Raw genomic sequence first — 19911 nt, forward strand, 5'->3', positions numbered from 1 at the left:
TATGTTCTCAATAATCATTGTACTGATGTAAATGTGACAGCAGATGCCGGAGATCGGCCAATCAGCAGAGATCCACCTCGTCGGGGTCTCTCCGAGAGGCGACCTTCCTATAGCGGAGCCATATTTTCTTTATATAAGACAATGGAGCCTGAAATTAAGATCTGTGTTGTGGCATTTCGGCCTCCGTTGTCTTATTCGGAGCAAATGGCGTCCGGAGAAACGTAGACAAGGCGACTTTTCGCTTATTTGCTCACCTCTAGTATCTAGAGACAATTCCCTCCCCCGAAAAATAAAATTTTATTCAAAAATACACAATGATTCCCATCACATGCAGTTACCAACAGTCCGGGGACAGTCCCGCAAAGGGGCGGAGTTTATACCACATTGAAAGTTTCTGTCTTTTTGTGGGCGTTCTCAGAAGAACAGGGCGGGGCTTAAAAAAAAAACCTGACGTTCATATTTTTGGTTTTAAAATGTTGATAAGTTGGCAAATATATGACACCAATGAATGGATGAGTCTAATAAAATGACCGTCTCTCCCGATCCTCTGTCTATACAGATCTTTGTGGTGGGTGGGGGTGAGCAAGGGTTGTTTACATCAATCCTCTCACAGCTGAGGATTTGTTACAATTGTATCTAGTGCAGGCAGTCCTCTAAAGAGCCTGGACAACACTGATACATTTTACCTGCACTGATGCATTGTAACGAACTATCAGAAGCAGGGAAGAGCTTTGTATTGCTGATGTGTTTAGCTCACAATTGTAATGAACCCTCAGCTGTGAGAAGCATTAATAAAGGTTTTCAGCCTACAAATATTTACAAGCTATGTTCCCATTCATTGACAGCAAACAGAGATCTTGGAGAAATGGTGAATAATTCAAACTCAAAGCTTTTTTTAAAACATTATATACATAAAACTAGGTAATCAGTGACTTTTATATTTACTTTTTCACGTTTTACACTCCCCCCCCCCCCTATATAGGAGAGACTTATAGATCTGTTCAGCCTGGGCTTCTTGTTTTATGAATTGAATGATAGAGCTACAGTAAAGACTGACACACAGGTAGGGCAGTATAGGGGAAGCAAGGGGTTGTAATACTGAATAACAATACAGACATATAGAAAACTGGGTGACATCTCTACTAGACGCTGTAGAAAGTTGGATGACCAGCAATATGGCGGCCTTTACCGCTTCCAAAGTCATTATCACACATGGACGCGATGGAGGGAGCTCTATTTTTGGGACCATCTCTATGAGCCAACGAGCTGCTCTTTTTGCTATTTGGAGGATATACCGTGATTATGTATTATGTGGTTGTCCATTTCAATAGGCGCCATGTAATACCACATTTCCCCTGTAGTGGCTGCTGTAGCGGAATTTTACAGCCTCTGGTTGTATAAACTGTTCGCTGGTGGTGTCAGCAGGGGGATCTGTGGTGATCGGTGGTCCTGGTGGGACAACCCCTCTGATATGAGGTTCCATTGTATCACTCAACAGGATATGGATTTGGGGACATTTTTGGTTTTCAGCTTCTAAAAAAAAAAAGACAAAAAAAAAAAGGAAAATATATTGAGCAGCTGCATTATAATTACTGAGATGGCAACCACGTAGCAATAATGAAATCCTCAAAGGTCGGACTTCGGGTGTCGCTATATTATGTGTCGACTGCCTATAAAACTGTGTAAAGTGAATATCAAGAGGTCATTGTATAAAACCACCTACAAGTGACCACTAAAGAGATTTCCACTTTTGACAATAATGTGATCACATATGATCCCCCTGCTGGGACCCCCAGCGATCATCTGTGATCTGCGGGGAAACCTGGCAGTAAGTGTTCAATTTCCCTGCAGCGCCACCACAGGGGAAATGAAGCATTACACAGCGTTCATTCATATCAATGTGTTGTGTGTTTAATACAGGACAGGACGGGTCCTCCAGAGAGAGAGACGCTCTATGTAACCCTGACCAAGAGATGAGGACCCCCGATATTATCTCACAATCTCCTAATAGGGTGTATGGAAATGGGTTTTCTAAACTAGACAACCCCTTAATAATTGGGGAAAAATTGGGCTGGACGGCATTATTTGGCATTGGTGTTGAAAACATAACATCTCCCACAATGCAGTGCAGAAGTGTGAAGTGCATTATGGGAGCTGAGCTAAGCTTTGCGGGCTTGGGACTGCAACTTAGAGGTGACTGGATCTTAAAGAGACTGTCACCTGTTTCATACTTTTTTTCTAAATGCCCAACTGGGCGTTTTTTTTTTGTTTCACCAATTGGGCGTTGTATAGAAAAGTGTATGACGCTGACCAATCAACGTCATACCCTTCTCTTCATTCATGTCCAGCTTGTTTCACTGCACAGCGTGATCTCGCGAGATCACGCTGTGACGTCACTTACTCCCCAGTTCCTTCACCGGAGCGACGGGAAAATGACCAGACATAGGCTCCTCAGCACCGCTCCCCTGCTTCCCCTGGCGGCCGCCAGCGTCTGCTACTTCTGTGCCGGCATCTCCCTCCTCCCCGGGATGCTGGAGTGTACTGCTCCTACGTGCTGCTTGTTTCTGTACTGGGTGCACGCACCCTGGTGACCTCTTAAAGGGCCAGCGTGCGCAACTAAAATCTTCCTTAGCCTATCCCTGTGCACCCCTACCTACTTAATCCATCCTGCCCTCCTTCCTGTGCCTGAGCATTGTTGTGTCTACCCATCTTCAGTCAGCAAATGGTCCCTTAGTTGTATCCTGTACCCAGTGTTCCCTGTTCCCTGTATCCCGTAATTGTGTTTGTTCCGGTGCACAGTCTACGTGCACGTGACAGCCCGTGGGCCTAGGACTGCTACACGTCAACTGTGCCAAGTGTCATCTGTGCCAAGTATCTGCCAAATCTTCTATCCAGGTACTCTTGTCCTAAAGACTATCAGTGACTATAGATCGTCCAGCTGCTACTTCTCTATGGCGGAGCGCCTAGTGGGTCCACATACCCCACAATCGTTACAATGGTGTTGTGTGTTGTCCCTGGTGGCCCAGTGGTTTGATCTTCAGTTCCCTCCTTCATGAACCGGTAACAGGGACTCCTGCTTGTGGTGGCCTAGTGGTTTAGTGTCTAGTCCTTGGTGGTATAGTGGATAGTGTCCTTTCTTAATTAAGTCTCCGTGACCTTCCTTAATAATTTTGCTTGGGAAAGAGTCTCTTCCGTATTGCTCTAGGGGAAAAGATCAAGTCCCTAGAGATCTTTTGAGATAGCTACTTCTCCTTGATCAATTAGTAGCACTGTGCCGTGTCCCTGATGGCCTGGTGGTTTTATCTTTAGTCCCCTCTTCGAACTGATAGTAGGGATTCCTGTGCTTGGGATAGCTTCTTCTCCTTGGTGACTTAGTGGTGGGTCTGAATTGTAGACCATTGGTTTCATCTCCAGACTCTTCCTTGTTGAACTGGTTTCAGTTTTCTGTCCCTGGTAGTCTTGTGGTTTGATGTCTGGTCGTTGATGACGAATGGATAATGACCAATCTGTAATGACCCTTCTTAGGATAGATCCCCCTCTTTATAGAACCAGAGCATTCTGTCTATGGCCCAGCACTCAGATCTCCACTTCCTTCTGATCTAGGGGATCAGTTCCCCCCTAGTGGTCACTTAGCATATTCTCCATGTTGTGCATGGGTTGGTGGATGTGGTACAGACCATGCGGATAATCCTGACGACTGCACCTGACAGCAGGGACTATAGTTTCTTAAAATCCAATCATAACATTTCAACTTTCCTTTGATTACTTGTCCCCCAATATCAGTGACCCCCTAAGGTCTAAATGATGACAGTAATCGATTGATAAAACTATTCAATGGTATCTTGTTATACAACTTTTTTATTCTTACCCAACTTTTTGTTTTTTCTCCACCATGAAATATGTTTTTTCATTTTTTGTCATTCATTTCTGCATATTTTGCTAGACAATGTATATAATTTGTACTTGACGCCTTCCCTATAACTTATTATTATTATTTTATCATTTTCTATATCATTTCTACTGGGGATTGGGAGTATATCAGGTATAATTATCTCCTCTATAATCATCGTCCTCCTCGTCTTCGCACCGTGTTATTAGTGTTATTGTCTAGCATTATTTTCGTGATTTTGAAAGCTCAGACGGAGAAAAATGTAATTGCTAAAATTATAGACTGGATGGAAATAAAAAACTATAAATGAGAATGAAAGGTCTGATGTTCCGTTATAGAGGGAATGACACCTGCACGTAACCGGCGCCCGGTAAGTTTTACATGACTGGACGCCACTTCCGTCTCTTGGATTATACATTCTATATTACGGCATTTTTCTTATATATATTCTGGTTTATGGCGAATAACTGTAGAAATCATAAATATAGAGGAAAATGGAGCAAATTCTATTATTCGTGCCACGTTTACATCATTATAGACGGAAAAGATCATCAATTCAATTATTATTCGCTGTTATTAATATTTTATAATATTTTTCAATTACATTTTAAATGTCAAAATAGAGAATTAATATTTCCATGATTATATTATTATACACAATCATTTCTACTTTAATTTCAATTTACAATTTTGATAAATAATAACAATTAAAATTAAATTCAGTTAAAGTTGAAAACAAATAAGAAAAACCATAATAATAATAATAATAATAATAATAAAGCTGATATATAAAATTAAAAAAACCTGAAATAATTTTTAAGAGCTCATCTATCTATCTATCTATCTATCTATCTATCTATCTATCTATCTATCTATCTATCTATCTATCTATCTATCTATCTATCTATCTATCTATCTATCTCATATCTATCTATCTATCTATCTCATATCTATCTATCTATCTATCTATCTATCTATCTATCTATCTATCTATCTATCTATCTATCTATCTATCTATCTATCTATCTATCTATCTATCTATCTATCTATCTATCTATCTATCTCATGTCTATCTATCTATCTATCTATCTATCTATCTATCTATCTATCTATCTATCTATCTATCTATCTATCTATCTATCTATCTATCTATCTATCTCATATCTATCTATCTATCTCATATCTATCTATCTATCTATCTATCTATCTATCTATCTATCTATCTATCTATCTATCTATCTATCTATCTATCTATCTATCTATCTATCTATCTATCTATCTATCAGGGATCTGCCAGGTACTTCATCTAGCTATACTCCTGGGATTAATCAATCCACACCTGAGGCCAGACCTGCTCGACTGACACCATCTCCCACCAACCAGGGTGGCAGGCTCAGGAGTGGGAGAGCCTAATTACAAGCCCTTACCTAGTCTACCATTTCTCCTACGCTGACGCTATCATGGACCCCCTTGAGACCCTGACCCAGCAGATGCAGGGCCTCTCCCTACAGGTCCAGGCCCTGGCCCAAAGGGTCAATCAGGGTGACGCTGCTTTAGTAGTACCCCTCACCTCACCTCTAGAACCCGACCTCAAGTTACCTGACCGGTTTTCAGGGGACCGTAAGACGTTTCTCTCCTTCCGGGAGAGTTGCAGACTGTATTTCCGCCTAAAGCCCCACTCCTCAGGTTCCGAGAACCAGCGGGTGGGTATCATCATATCCCGACTCCAGGAAGGGCCCCAAGAGTGGGCCTTCTCCTTGGCTCCTGACGCCCCTGAACTTTCCTCTGTTGATCGTTTTTTCTCTGCCCTCGGACTCATTTACGACGAGACTGACAGGACTGCTTTAGCCGAGAGTCAGCTGGTGACCTTACGTCAGGGTAGGAGACCGGTTGAGGAATACTGTTCTGATTTTAGGAAGTGGTGCGTAGCTTCTCAGTGGAACGATCCGGCCCTAAGGTGCCGCTCCCGGGAACGCCCCTGGGGACAAATTGTTTGTTCCCCTGCAATACCGGCTGAGGGTACTCAGGGAAAACCATGACTCCGCTCTATCTGGTCATCCTGGCATCTTGGGCACCAAACACCTCATTACCAGAAACTATTGGTGGCCTGGGTTGCCTAAAGATGTTAGGGCTTACGTCGCCGCTTGTGAGGTTTGCGCTAGGTCCAAAACCCCTAGGTCCCGACCTGCGGGCCTACTACGTTCCTTGCCCATTCCCCAGAGACCTTGGACCCATATCTCCATGGATTTTATCACCGATTTGCCTCCATCTCAGGGCAAGTCGGTGGTGTGGGTGGTAGTCGACCGCTTCAGCAAGATGTGCCACTTTGTGCCCCTTAAGAAGCTACCTAACGCCAAGACGTTAGCTTCTTTGTTTGTGAAACACATCCTGCGTCTCCATGGGGCCCCAGTCAATATCGTTTCTGACAGAGGGGTACAATTTGTTTCCTTATTTTGGAGAGCTTTTTGTAAAAAGTTGGAGATTGATCTGTCCTTCTCCTCCGCCTTCCATCCCGAAACTAATGGCCAAACGGAAAGGACCAACCAATCCCTGGAACAATATTTAAGGTGTTTCATCTCTGACTGTCAATTCGATTGGGTCTCATTCCTTCCCCTTGCTGAATTTTCCCTGAATAACCGGGTCAGTATCTCGTCAGGGGTCTCCCCGTTTTTCTGTAATTTCGGGTTTAACCCAAGGTTCTCCTCCGTCTCCCCTGGTTGTTCCAATAATCCTGAGGTAGAGGAGGTTCATCGGGAACTGTGCACTGTCTGGGCCCAGGTTCAGAAGAACCTAGAGGCGTCCCAGAGCGCACAAAAGATTCAGGCGGATAGTAGACGTTCTGCTAACCCCCGGTTTGTCGTCGGGGATTTGGTCTGGTTGTCGTCCAGGAACTTGCGCCTTAAGGTCCCGTCCAGGAAGTTTGCTCCCCGATTTATTGGACCTTATAAGATCATTGAAGTCCTCAACCCTGTATCCTTCCGTCTGGAGCTCCCCCCATCCTTTCGCATACATGACGTCTTCCATGCCTCCCTCCTTAAACGCTGCTCCCCGTCCTGGTCCCCCTCGAGGATACCTCCTGTTCCCGTTCTCACCCCTGAGGGGGTGGAATTCGAGGTGGCCAAGATTATGGACAGTAGGATGGTCCAGGGCTCCCTCCAGTACCTGGTCCATTGGAGAGGATACGGGCCGGAGGAGAGGACTTGGGTACCTGCCCGTGATGTTCATGCTGGGGTATTGATCAGGAGGTTCCACCTCCTCTTCCCCACTAAACCGGGTCCCCTTAGTAAGGGTCCGGTGGCCCCTCATAAAAGGGGGAGTACTGTTAGGGATCTGCCAGGTACTTCATCTAGCTATACTCCTGGGATTAATCAATCCACACCTGAGGCCAGACCTGCTCGACTGACACCATCTCCCACCAACCAGGGTGGCAGGCTCAGGAGTGGGAGAGCCTATCGCGGCCTGGTCTCTCGGAGTTAGCTCCGCCCCCTGCCCTTTATTACCTGCCCTGTGCTCTCCCTCAGTGCTTGTAATTCTTTTGGATTCCTGGCCCCACTGCTGCTTGCTCCAGCCTGCTTCTGCCGTGCTTCTGCCTTGCTGCAGTTCTGCTTGACCTGCTTGCTTGCCCTGGCTTGCTTCTGTCTCTGTGCCTGCTCGGGTGTACTCACTTCGTCCTGGTCCTGACTGTTCGTTCGCCGCCCCGTTTCCTCGTGGCGTTCCGTGGCTACTGCCCCTTCCCTTGCGTGTTCCCTGTTTGTCTTCCTGTGCACTTAGCCAGCGTAGGGACCGCCGCCCAGTTGTACCTCGTCGCCTAGGGCGGGTCGTTACAAGTAGGCAGGGACAGGGCGGTGGGTAGATTAGGGCTCACTTTCCCTTCACCTCCTTCCTGCCATTACACTATCTATCTATCTATCTATCTATCTATCTATCTATCTATCTATCTATCTATCTATCTATCTATCATCTAATATCTATCTATCTATCTATCTATCTGTCTGTCTGTCTGTCTGTCTGTCTGTCTGTCTGTCTATCTATCTCATATCTATCTATCTATCTATCTATCTATCTATCTATCTATCTATCTATCTATCTATCTATCTATCTATCTATCTCATATCTATCTATCTATCTATCTATCTATCTATCTATCTATCTATCTATCTATCTATCTATCTATCTATCTATCTATCTATCTGTCTGTCTGTCTGTCTGTCTGTCTGTCTATCTCATATCTATCTATCTATCTATCTATCTATCTATCTCATATCTATCTATCTATCTATCTATCTATCTATCTATCTATCTATCTATCTATCTATCTATCTATCTATCTATCTATCTATCTATCTATCTATCTATCTATCTATCTATCTATCTAGTCTATCTATCGATCTCATATCTATTTTTTTTGCTCAGACAATGATGTTTTTTTCCTGGATCACTAAGTTTCTAGTCCTGAAGATTTTGTGAAGCTTCGCTGTCCTGTCAATACTCAGACGCACCATTACCTGCTTATAAACATGAGGGACAGATCATCATTGGAGGCCTCATTCCTGTGCATGAAAAAACGGTGAAACAAACATTCAAATTTACAGAAAAACCTCCGCCCCGGATGTGCGAAAAGTAAGTGAACCCTTTATTTTGTAGCTACCGATCCATTTAAATATAAAGAGGCTACAATAATTTTTCATGTAAATCACAACATGGGGTTAGAAAGCAGCACAAAAAGAATTACTAATCTGTGATTGGGAAGGTCAAGACTTTAAAAAATGTTTTCCATTATAGTCCATGAGATAGTAGGAAATATACAAGTGTGTGTTTTGTTGGGTTAGGGCAGACATGGGCAAACTACGGCCCGCGGGCCACATACGGCCCGTTAGGCTTTTTAATCCGGCCCGCCGAACTTGTCCAAATCATAGTAAAAACCTCCTTTTTTTTTCCCCTTTCCCTGCAATGCCCACGTTTTCCCAATAGATGGCGCACTCAAAACACATTGACCGTTGTTAACGCCGAAGGACGGATATATCCGTCCTCAGCAGCTGCTAGTTCGCGCAGGAGGACGGATATATCCGTCCTGTGATGGCGCGGGTACTGACAGTTTACCCACACGATCAGCGTCAGGAGCACGGCTGTTATACTCAGCCTGGCTCCTGCTGCAACTGCCGGAATCGAAGCGCGCTCCGATTCCGGCAGTTTAACCCATTAAATGCCGCTGTCAATAGTGACAGCGGCATCTAATGTGTTTGACAGAGGGAGGGAGCTCCCTCTGTCACCCGATCGGCGCCCCCGCAAACAAATCGCGGGTCGCCGTCGGGTTTCCATGACAGCCGGGGGTCTAACAAAGACCCCCAGGTCTGTCTTCAGCATCTGCCTGTTAGGCGATGCCAGAGGCATGACCTAACAGGTTGCCTGTCAGTTTTACACTGACAGGCAATAATGCTTTGGTATACGAAGTATACCAAAGCATTATATATGCGATCGGCACATCGCATAGTGAAGTCCCCTGGTGGGACTAAAAAAAAAAAAGTAAAACCGTTAAATAAAGTTTGTGAAAAAAAAAATAAAAAAAATTACAGTCAAAGTCAAATAAAACTACTTTTTTGCCCCAAAAAGTGGTTTTATTTAATAAAACGGTCAAAACAAATCACACATACACATATATGGTATCCCCGCGATCGTAACAACTTGACCAATAAAATGAACACATTAATTAAACCGCCGGATGAACGGCGTCCAAAGAAAACGCAAAAAACAACGGCAAAATTCTCTCTTTTCTCCCATTCCCCCCATAAAAAATAAAATAAAAGTTAATCTATAAGTCCTATGTACCCCAAAATAGTACTAATGAAAACTACACATTGTCCCTCAAAAATCAATCCCACGTACGGCCACATCGACGGAAAAATAAAAAAATTACGGCTCTTGGAACGCGGCGATGCAAAAACAAGTAATTTTTTTCTAAAAGGGTTTTTATTGTGCAAACGTAGAAAAAACATATAAAACCTTTACACATTTGGTATCCCCGTAATCGTGCCGACCCATAGAATAAAGGTAACATGTTATTTACGCTGCATAGTAAACGGCGTAAATTTATAACGTGAAAATTAATGCTGGAATAGCTGCTTATTTTCAATTCTCTCCTAAAATAAAGTTAATAAAAGTTAATCAATATGTTATAAGCATCTAAAAATGGTACAATTACAAAATACAACTCGTCCCGGAAAAAACAAGCCTTGGTCATTAACGTGCAAAATGGCCCGGTCATTAAGGGGTTAATGTGGCGCGTATTTCTCTTTATTTCACTTTAATTTTCACTTCGTTTCACGTCACGATTAAGCCCTTCGGTTTTCAAAGAGTACAATATCAGCCGTCACTTTGCCACGAAGCATGCAAACTATGCTAGCAAGCAGTCAACACAAGAACGGGCGGCTACTGCTCAGAGGTTGGCAGCTAATTTACAGAGTCAACAGAACTTTTTTCTTGATAAATCACAGTGCGTATGTTATTTTAATCTATTTACATTTCCTCCTCCCAGTATCTGCGAAATAGTATGTAAATGCCATATCTTGCATATTCCTTGAGACAAATTTATTAACTGATAAGGGCTATTTTTCACATTTGAAAGACAGTTAATAAATTGGGTTGTAGTGTTCTTACTGTGCTATGAGGTTTGCACACACTAGTATATCCGGCCCAAACACTCCCTCCAAATGCTCCTGGCCCGGCCCCTCTGTCAAATTTTAGAACCCATTGTGGCCCGCGAGTCAAAAAGTTTGCCCACCCCTGGGTTAGGGGTTAATATTAGGGGGTCAGCAGTTAGGTTTAGTAGGTTAGGCATTAGGGTTAGTAATTAAGGTATGGGGTTAGAGGTCAGGATTAGCAGTCAGGGGTCAGGGGTTAGGTTTAGGAGTTAAGGTTTGGGATTAGGGGTTAAGATTAGGGGTTAATGTTAATGATTGTTTATGTAGTAGATATTTATATGTTAATCAGACTATTTGGACATTCAAGTGTTAATGAGCCGATCTGTCCTGAGTATTCACCAATCCATAGTTAAATACTAACTAATAAAAATCAGGTAGCCTACTTGCTGATGGTTTTCAAGAATCAACAGATTGTTCCAACTTGGTAAGAAGTAAAAGTGAACTGAAAAATAGTGAAAATACAGATGTAGCAGAGCTGAGTCTGTCACATGCTGTAGCAGGGCTGAGTCTGTCACATGCTGTAGCAGAGCTGAGTCTGTCACATGCTGTAGCAGAGCTGAGTCTGTCACATGCTGTAGCAGAGCTGAGTCTGTCACATGCTGTAGCAGAGCTGAGTCTGTCACATGCTGTAGCAGAGCTGAGTCTGTCACATGCTGTAGCAGAGCTGAGTCTGTCACATGCTGTAGCAGGGCTGAGTCTGTCACATGCTGTAGCAGAGCTGAGTCTGTCACATGCTGTAGCAGGGCTGAGTCTGTCACATGCTGTAGCAGAGCTGAGTCTGTCACATGCTGTAGCAGGGCTGAGTCTGTCACATGCTGTAGCAGAGCTGAGTCTGTCACATGCTGTAGCAGAGCTGAGTCTGTCACATGCTGTAGAGGTGACGTGATTATTATGAATAAGTAATTCTGCATCTGTGGGGTCTCCTGGTGACTGCCCGCAGGGTCTTTCCATCAGAATATTGAAGTTCTGAGGTTTCATTTTGCCGCTTTTCTGCCTTTTTTTCTTTAGGTTTTACATAGAGAAATACCAGTACGTACTTGCAATGTTGTTCGCCATTGATGAAATCAACTCCAATTCGCTGCTGATGCCAAAAGTTACATTGGGATACGAGGTGTTCGACTCCTGTTATTCAGACTTGGTCGCTATCGATGCCGTCATGTGTTATCTGTCAGGAAATCAATCCAAGGTGCCAAATTACAGCTGCCGTACCTCTCCGCCTAAATTATCCGCAGTGGTTGGAGATTCGCCATCGTCTGGGTCAATCGCTATCGCTCGAATATTGGGGCTCACTTATTTCCCACAGGTAAAGAGAGAAAGGACCAATATGGACAGGACACTGTATGAATGGGGAGGGTTCACAGGTGGGCAACTAGATTGATGCTAACAGCAACTAGATCCATCCCGATGGGCAAATTCAGCAGATTTTTTCAGGCTGGCAACTAGATTGGTCCAGAAGGGCAAGTAGAATAATCTAGATGGGAAATATGATGAATACAGGTGGACACATAATGCAGATTTTTCCAGGCAGGCAACTAAATTGATCCATGTGGACAATTAGATTTATACAGATGGCCAACTAGATTGATCCAGATTCTCGAGGTCTTGTAATCGGCTGCTCCTATGGGAACTTTTCCTAATGAGGTGAAGTTAGGGAAGTTTGTGTTTTAATCCTGGACTAGTGATGGATCTAGAATACTTTATTGTGATGGACGTTTCCTTCTCGTATCTATCAAAGCTACTTGGCCAACAATTCAGGCTCTTCTGTTTGGTCTGTGGGTCATTTCCATATCTGATCGTCCGGCATGGTTGGCCCTGTGCTATTGTAGTTGATATATTATGAGCCCCGAACGCTTCATGTTTATACCCTTTATCGTTCTTCCCATTGTGCAGATCAGTTACGCCTCAGCTCTTCCATCCTTGGCCGATAAAACCCAGTTCCCTTCTTTTTTACGAACAGTCGGCACTGTAGACTCTCAACCCGTTGCTGTGGTCCAGATGATCAAGCATTTTAACTGGTCCTGGGTTGGCATCTTGTCTTCCAATAACGACTATGGAGACCAAGGAAGCCAGAAGCTGAAGCTTGAGATGGCAAAGAACGGCATTTGTGTGGCTTTCGCCAAAACCCTCTCGACCCCACCGAGCAAAGAAAGTCTCGATGACATCATCAACTCCATACTCAAAACCAAGACCAATGTCATTGTCCTGTACGCTTACGCCACCGATCTGATAGCCTTCCTGCAGACCGTCACCACCAACAAGATGGCTGGAAAAGTCTGGGTTGCTGTGGGAAGTTGGTTGCCCTCAGCTGTCTTTACCCAAAAAGATCTATGGGCGACACTTAATGGGACCATTGGTCTGGCCAAATACAGTGCGAATATCCCGGGCTTCCAAGACTTCCTCTATAGTATATATCCAGCAAAGTTCCCCAATGATATATTTATTAGGGAATTCTGGGAACAGGTATTTACTTGTAAGTGGAGGGAAAATAATGTGGGAAACGTATCGGTGGTCAGTCCTAATGTCCCGTCATGCACCGGCAAAGAAGAGTTAACCAAGGTGGACAGCTCTGTGTATGACACCACAAACTTCAGATTAGCCGTGTCTGTGTACAAAGCTGTGTATGCGGTGGCACATGCCATAGATGACATGCTGTCCTGCCAGGGTGGGACCGGGCCCTTCAACAATGGGACTTGTGCCAACTTTGAGGATTTTGAGCCATGGCAGGTATGGAGGAGTAGGAAACGTGTCGTATTCCATGATATGCTGTCACACTGGACTATGACATTGTAATATATATGTACTGTACTATGTGACTTTATACTATCCTATTCTATACTACATTATACTTTGCTATGTTTTACTACACTAAGTGGTCAGCAAGTTTTGGCACTCCAGTTGTTGTGAAACTACAACTCCCAGCATGCACTGACAGCCAAGGGATTTATTATTCCAGCCAAAGGCTGTCAGGGCATTCTGGGAATAGTAGTTTTATAGCAGCTGGAGTGCCGAAGGTTGGTGACCCCTGCACTAAGTTATACTATACATTACTACACTGTGCTGTACTATACTCTGATATGCTTTACTACACTATATTATACTACACAGGACTATGCCATACTATAATCTGCTATAAAACCTATAGAGAAAAGAGGTCAAGTACACACAAGATATTGCAATAGAAAAGATTCTTTATTAACAAATACAAGAAACAGGACAATTTAAAAAATAAGTCATACAATGTAAGTTGGCGTCAGCCCATGTTGTGTATAAATATATATTAATGGTAACACAATGTCACAAATGAGTAACAAGACCCGGGATCAGTACTGTTGTATATCAAACAGTCTTTAAATGCATATGGCTATATGTAACATATCATGAATAGGTGGTGCAGGTGGTGCAGATCCTCAGGTTGAAACCACTATTTGCCTGTTGTATAGAGATTATAAATATATGTGGCCAATACACATGGATGAAATCATTCATATATAAGGTATACAGTTTACAAATGTTGAAGAATGTAAGTCATGAGTGTGATTGGTAGCACTAAAGCAAATACAGGTGAAAGTCGAAGATCTGAGTCAAAATACCAGCAGATAGCCAGATGCATAGGAAGAAAGTTGTATTACGTACCCGGATTCATATAGCCAACATGGGGGAGACGCCAGTCCCGACGCGCGTTTCGGCTGATGCCTTCGTCCGGGGACTTACATTCTTCAACATTTGTAGCCACAGGTTGGAGAACATTGCTGTATATGATATGTGTGTGTGCAAGTGATACAATTGGACAATGCAATTTTATGTCAGTCTTGTAAGACTTTGGTCTTTAGTCCATTTACTGCATGAAATGTTAAATACTTTTGTGTCAAAAAAGACAAAAGTATAATAGGTATGATACCTTTATTGGCTAACCATAAAAGTTCTATATGCGGCTTTCAGAGCACAGAGGCCCCTTCTTCAGGCAGTTTACAAATGAATGACTTAGAAAAAAGCACAACATAATTGTCTTTGTGTAACATCTAAATGTTGTGCTTTTTTCTAAGTCATTCATTTGTAAACTGCCTGAAGAAGGGGCCTCTGTGCTCTGAAAGCCGCATATAGAACTTTTATGGTTAGCCAATAAAGGTATCATACCTATTATACTTTTGTCTTTTTTGACACAAAAGTATTTAACATTTCATATTGTCTCTGGCTAACACGGTACTACACAATTTTTTACTGTAGTCCATTTACTGCAAAATTGTGAGCAAATTCTCTGGAGCAAAGAACCAAGACCTTACGAGACTGACGGAAGCCGTCATCATGTCCATAGATCCCGTAAAATGGACGCTCTAACCCCACAATAAGGCTACTGTACGCAACAGAAGCGGGAGCTGACCAGTCATGGAGGGGGCACAGACTTTTTAAAGAGAGGAAATGAATATAATGTCTGTGCCAGGCTCTTGGTTGTGCGGCTCATTGTAATACATTATTGTTCCGGTACAATCTACATCAGAACTGATATATAAAGAGACACTAATGACATCATCTGTTTCTTTGCAGGTCCCCCCATCTGTGTGTTGTGGCAGTTGCCCCCCAGGATTCAGGAAGGCTCCCCGGGAAGGGCAGCCCTTTTGCTGCTATGATTGTTTTCCTTGTTCAGATGGAGAAATTTCCAACCAGACCGGTACGTTTGGGATTTATAAGTTGTAGATATAATGTCCCACTGCAGGGGCCCATAGAAGGGCCCCATCCCCTAGTCAATGCTTCACACTATGCAGTATATCTCCAACTATCTTACGAAGGTCAGTTAGTGTTCCTTGACTGTACTGTTGGAGCAGAGTCAGGTCACACAAGCTTCTCTACCTGCGGCTGCCTCTATAACTATTCTCCTTCCTGATGGTTCTTCTGCCCAGGGAAGCTGAAACTGGCATATTTTGGGTGGAGTTCTCCTCTAGCCATACATACAAATAAGACCATTTTGCTGTATAGTGATGCTGCTAATAGGGGCGGGGCTGTGACAACCCGTCCCTTATTTCAAAGTAAGTATATTATAATGTATACAGATGTCATGGCTGCAGATTTCTTGACTTTATGAAGAATTTCTTCTTCAAATACTAACATAGTTGAAGATGCGTGATTAAAGCTGCTAATCCCTAATGCAAAATCGTCAACAAGGCCCCTGAACGGCCACAGATCATTCATAGCGCTGCTGTTCTCTTATCTGGGATGGGGGCAGGTAGGCCCCATCAGATACCGAGGCCCAGGTGTGACTGCAACCCCCCCCCCCTATAGTCACGTCTGTCTACTACTTCTGCTAATTGCAGCCTGCATTACTTGCCTCTACCACTAGGTGGCAATAAAATACTTCAGCCACTGAACAATGAGGCGACTGATTTACTGCAACCAAATGCTGCAAAGAGGAAAGTGGTTTATACATCTGACAAGCACTAAAGTCATGGATTATGTAAACATACGTACAATTGACTTGAGGTAACAATGGCAGATCCATCAGTAGACTGTAAACTGCTCTCTGCTGCTGTCAGTGAATGGACTCCTTACTATAGAATGTAAATTTCCCACCAGCCCAACAAGGGTATTAGTGAAACCACCAACTTGGTGTTGACCTCTGGAGACCATATCAATGGCTTCCTATGTCCCTGGGGTTGTCATGTGGGCATATGGGGGTAATGGAGGGCGATCCCCAATCAGAACCACCCTCTATAATCCATAGCAGCGAGTGATTGCATGGAGCGGATCTTACTCTGCAGATTTACATTTAGTCCTCCTTCACTCTCAGAATTTTTCTGCCATTTTAAACTGCATCAAGAAACGCTTATAAAAGCGCTAGCGTTATTATAAGGAAACTTGCGTTTTTTTTAAGGCGTCTTTAGTGGCGTTTTTCATGTGGTGTTATTTTGTACATGCCCTTTCTTTTGGGCGTTTTTGAGGTCATAAAGAGAAGCCAATGGCAAAAGCACCGGAAAAAAATATACCCTGAATATGCTGCGTTTGTAAAAAACGCCACTGACCACAAAATTTACTCAAAAACGCCACAAACCAAAATGCAGTTGTGTGTAGGGCATTTGATATTTTACTATAGACTTTACTGTAACATCTGGCAGCACAAAAAAGCGTCATAAAAAACGCCATGAAAAACGCAATGAAAAAAGCACAAAAACGCAGCAAAACGCTGTGTGTGAATCCAGTCTTAAAGGGGTGTTTCTAGACCATTTGGGGGGCATTCCCAGGAAGAACTGGGGCAGGACTCGAATGCTTGGAGTTATGCTTTAGTTGCTCTCCTCTCTGACCAGTTAAGGGGTGTTTAGATCTGGGGACCCCCCTATTCATTTACTCTTATAGGTTAATTCTAACGCAGACAATCCCTGTAAAGCTTTACATTTCAGAACCGTTCATTGTAATCGTTACATTGTATCTAAATACTGGGCATTGTTTTATCAGACACCACCGATTGCTTGAGGTGCCCAGAAGATCAGTGGTCCAACGAGGACCGAGTCAAATGCATCCCAAAGGTGATTGAATTTCTTTCCTATGAAGAACCGCTGGGCATAGCGCTGTCCGCCATCTCCAGCGCCTGCTCCCTCCTCACCATCTCAGTTCTCTGCATCTTCATCCGATTCCGTGATACTCCACTGGTGAAGGCCAACAACCGGAATCTGAGCTATCTTCTGCTGGTGGCCCTGATCTTCTGCTTCCTCTGCTCTTTCTTGTTCATCGGCGGACCTTCTATCATCACCTGCCTCATCCGACAAGCCATATTCGGGACTATATTTTCCTTATGTGTGTCATGTATCTTTGCCAAAACTATTACGGTTGTCATTGCCTTTAGTGCCACAAAACCAAACAGCTCCCTCAGGAAATGGGTGGGATCCTCGATTCCCAACTCCATGATCCTCACAGGCTCAAGCATCCAAAGTATCATCTGCACATCATGGGTCATCATGTATCCGTCATCTCCAGAACTCGACATGAAGGCAACAAAAGGCGTCATCACCGTAGAGTGCAGGAATGGGTCTATAGCCTTCTTCTACATTATGTTGGGATTCTTGGGATTTTTGGCTCTCGTTACTCTGGTTATTGCCTTTTTGGCTCGGAACCTCCCTGATGGATTCAACGAGACTAAGTTCATTACGTTTAGCATGTTGGTCTTCACCAGTGTCTGGATCTCCTTTATCCCAGCCTATGTCAGTACCAAGGGAAAGTACATGGTGGCGGTGGAAATTTTCGCCATCCTCTCGTCCAGCCTTGGTTTGTTCTGCTGCATTTTTGCCCCGAAATGTCACATCATCATCCTGAAACCTCATATGAACACAAAAGATTATCTAATATCAAGGAGTCAGATTGTGAGGAAAACCTAGAATGTGACTAGCCATATGTAAAACAAATCCAATCCAGTTCTAACCCTGGCCATTAGAATACACACAATAGGCTGACATGTCCTAATTTCTGCAGCTCACTTGTTAACTTTTCTGTGTAGACTGGTGCGAGGACAGCAGACTCATCTCATCATCATTAGAGGGTGGGATCAGCAAAGTAATCTTATTATCATTAGAGGGTGGGGTCAGCAAAGTCATCTCATTATCATTAGAGGGCAGGGTCAGCAAAGTAATCTCTATTATTAGAGGGCAGGGTCAGCAGAGTCATCTCATTATCATTAGAGGGCAGGGTCAGCAGAGTCATCTCATTGTCATTAAAGAGCAGTGTCAGCTGAGTCATCTCATCATTATTGGGCAAGGTCAGCAGAGTCATCTCATTATGATTAGATCATGGAGTCAGCAGAGTCATCTCCTTATTATTAAAGGGCAGGGTCAGCAAAGTCATCTCATCATTACACTGAGGAGTCAGCAGAGTCATCCCGTTGTCATTAGAGGCCAGGGCAGCAGAGTCCTCATAATTAAAAGACAATGTCAGCAGAGTCATCTCATTATCATTAGAGGACGTGGGTCAGCAGAGTGATCTCATTATCATTAGAGTGCAGGGTCAGCAAAGTCATCTCATCATTAGAGGGTGGGATCAGCGGAGTCATCTCATAATCATTAGAGAGCAGGGTCAGCAGAGTCATCTTATTATCATTGTAGAGCAGGGCCAGCAAAGTCATCTCATTATCATTATCATTAGAGAGCAGGATCAATAAAGTTATCTCATCACTAGCACTTAAGGTCAGCAAAGTCATCTCATTATCATTAGAGGGCAGGGACAGCAGAGTACTCTCATTCTCACCAGAGAACAGAGTCAGCAGAGTTATCTCATTATCATTAGAGGGCAGGGTCAGCAAAGTTATCTCATTATCATTAGAGGGCAGGGTCAGCAAAGTTATCTCATTATTAGAGGGTGGAGTCAGCAAAGTCATTTCATTGCCATTAGAGGGCAGGGTCAGCAGAGTCATATCATCATTAGAGGACGGGGTCAGCCAAGTCATCTCATTATCATTAGAGGGCAAGTTCAGCAAAGTAATCTCATCATCCTTAGAGAGCAGGGTCAGCAATGTCATCTCATTGTCATTAGAGGGCGGAGTCAGCCGACTTTTCATTCGAGGGTAGGATCAACAAAGTCATCTCATTATCATTAGCGGTTAAGTTCAGCAAAGTCATATCATTATCATAGAGGGTAGTGACAACAGAGTCATCTCATTCTCATCAGAGGACGAATTCAGCAGAGTCATCTCATTATCATTAGAGGGCAGGGACAGCAGTCTTATCCCATTATCATTAGAGGATGTGGTGACAGATGACAACTCTATTGTACTGCTGGAGGCCTAGATATGGCAGGATAGTAACACTGTACACACAGATATGGCGATGTATGCAGCTCCCCTGCCACTCCCTGGTCTCTGGGGGAGGGGACTGTACTCCATCACCCCTGGAGACTATTAGTCTATGGACAGTTTTCCGTCCATTAACTCACATTTATTGCAGCTGCCATAAAGCACGCAGCCTGCTGCACTGTGCATGCAGTAAGACTCATTGACAGACGAAGGCTTCCGGGCCGAAACGCGCGTCGGGGTGGACGCCAGACATCTGTACTTTGAGATGGGTAAGTGACATTCTTACACGTGCAACAGTTATTATTTTTTCACTTGCGATGTGGATACCCTTTCATGTAATGCACTGTAACCACGTATGGGCTGTTGTCCCAGATATATCATGCAGTGAAACTACATAGCGAACGCATCGTTGTTGCATCCTTTACTCAGCACTTGGGATTGATATATAGTGTGCTTCTTACACACCATTTTGTCAAATATGTATTTGTATTAGACCAGGTGTGTGTAGTCTGTCCATACAGTGCCGCTCTGTGATGTATATTCTGGCTGTCCATTTTTTT

At 43.6% G+C, this 19911-nt stretch overlaps 1 protein-coding gene across 1 annotated transcript; it reads left to right on the forward strand.

Moving 5' to 3' along the window:
* Positions 1–8361: 8361 nt before the first annotated feature.
* Positions 8362–19911, forward strand: LOC142657493 (extracellular calcium-sensing receptor-like). The gene is made up of 5 exons (XM_075832528.1): positions 8362–8509; positions 11596–11890; positions 12478–13311; positions 15130–15253; positions 17029–19911. Exons 1-5 carry the CDS (start codon positions 8499–8501, stop codon positions 17943–17945), a joined length of 2181 nt encoding a protein of 726 aa, XP_075688643.1. The 5' UTR covers positions 8362–8498; the 3' UTR covers positions 17946–19911.

The sequence above is a fragment of the Rhinoderma darwinii genome, chromosome 7 (assembly GCF_050947455.1).
Source record: "Rhinoderma darwinii isolate aRhiDar2 chromosome 7, aRhiDar2.hap1, whole genome shotgun sequence".
In the NCBI taxonomy this organism is placed as follows: domain Eukaryota; kingdom Metazoa; phylum Chordata; class Amphibia; order Anura; family Rhinodermatidae; genus Rhinoderma; species Rhinoderma darwinii.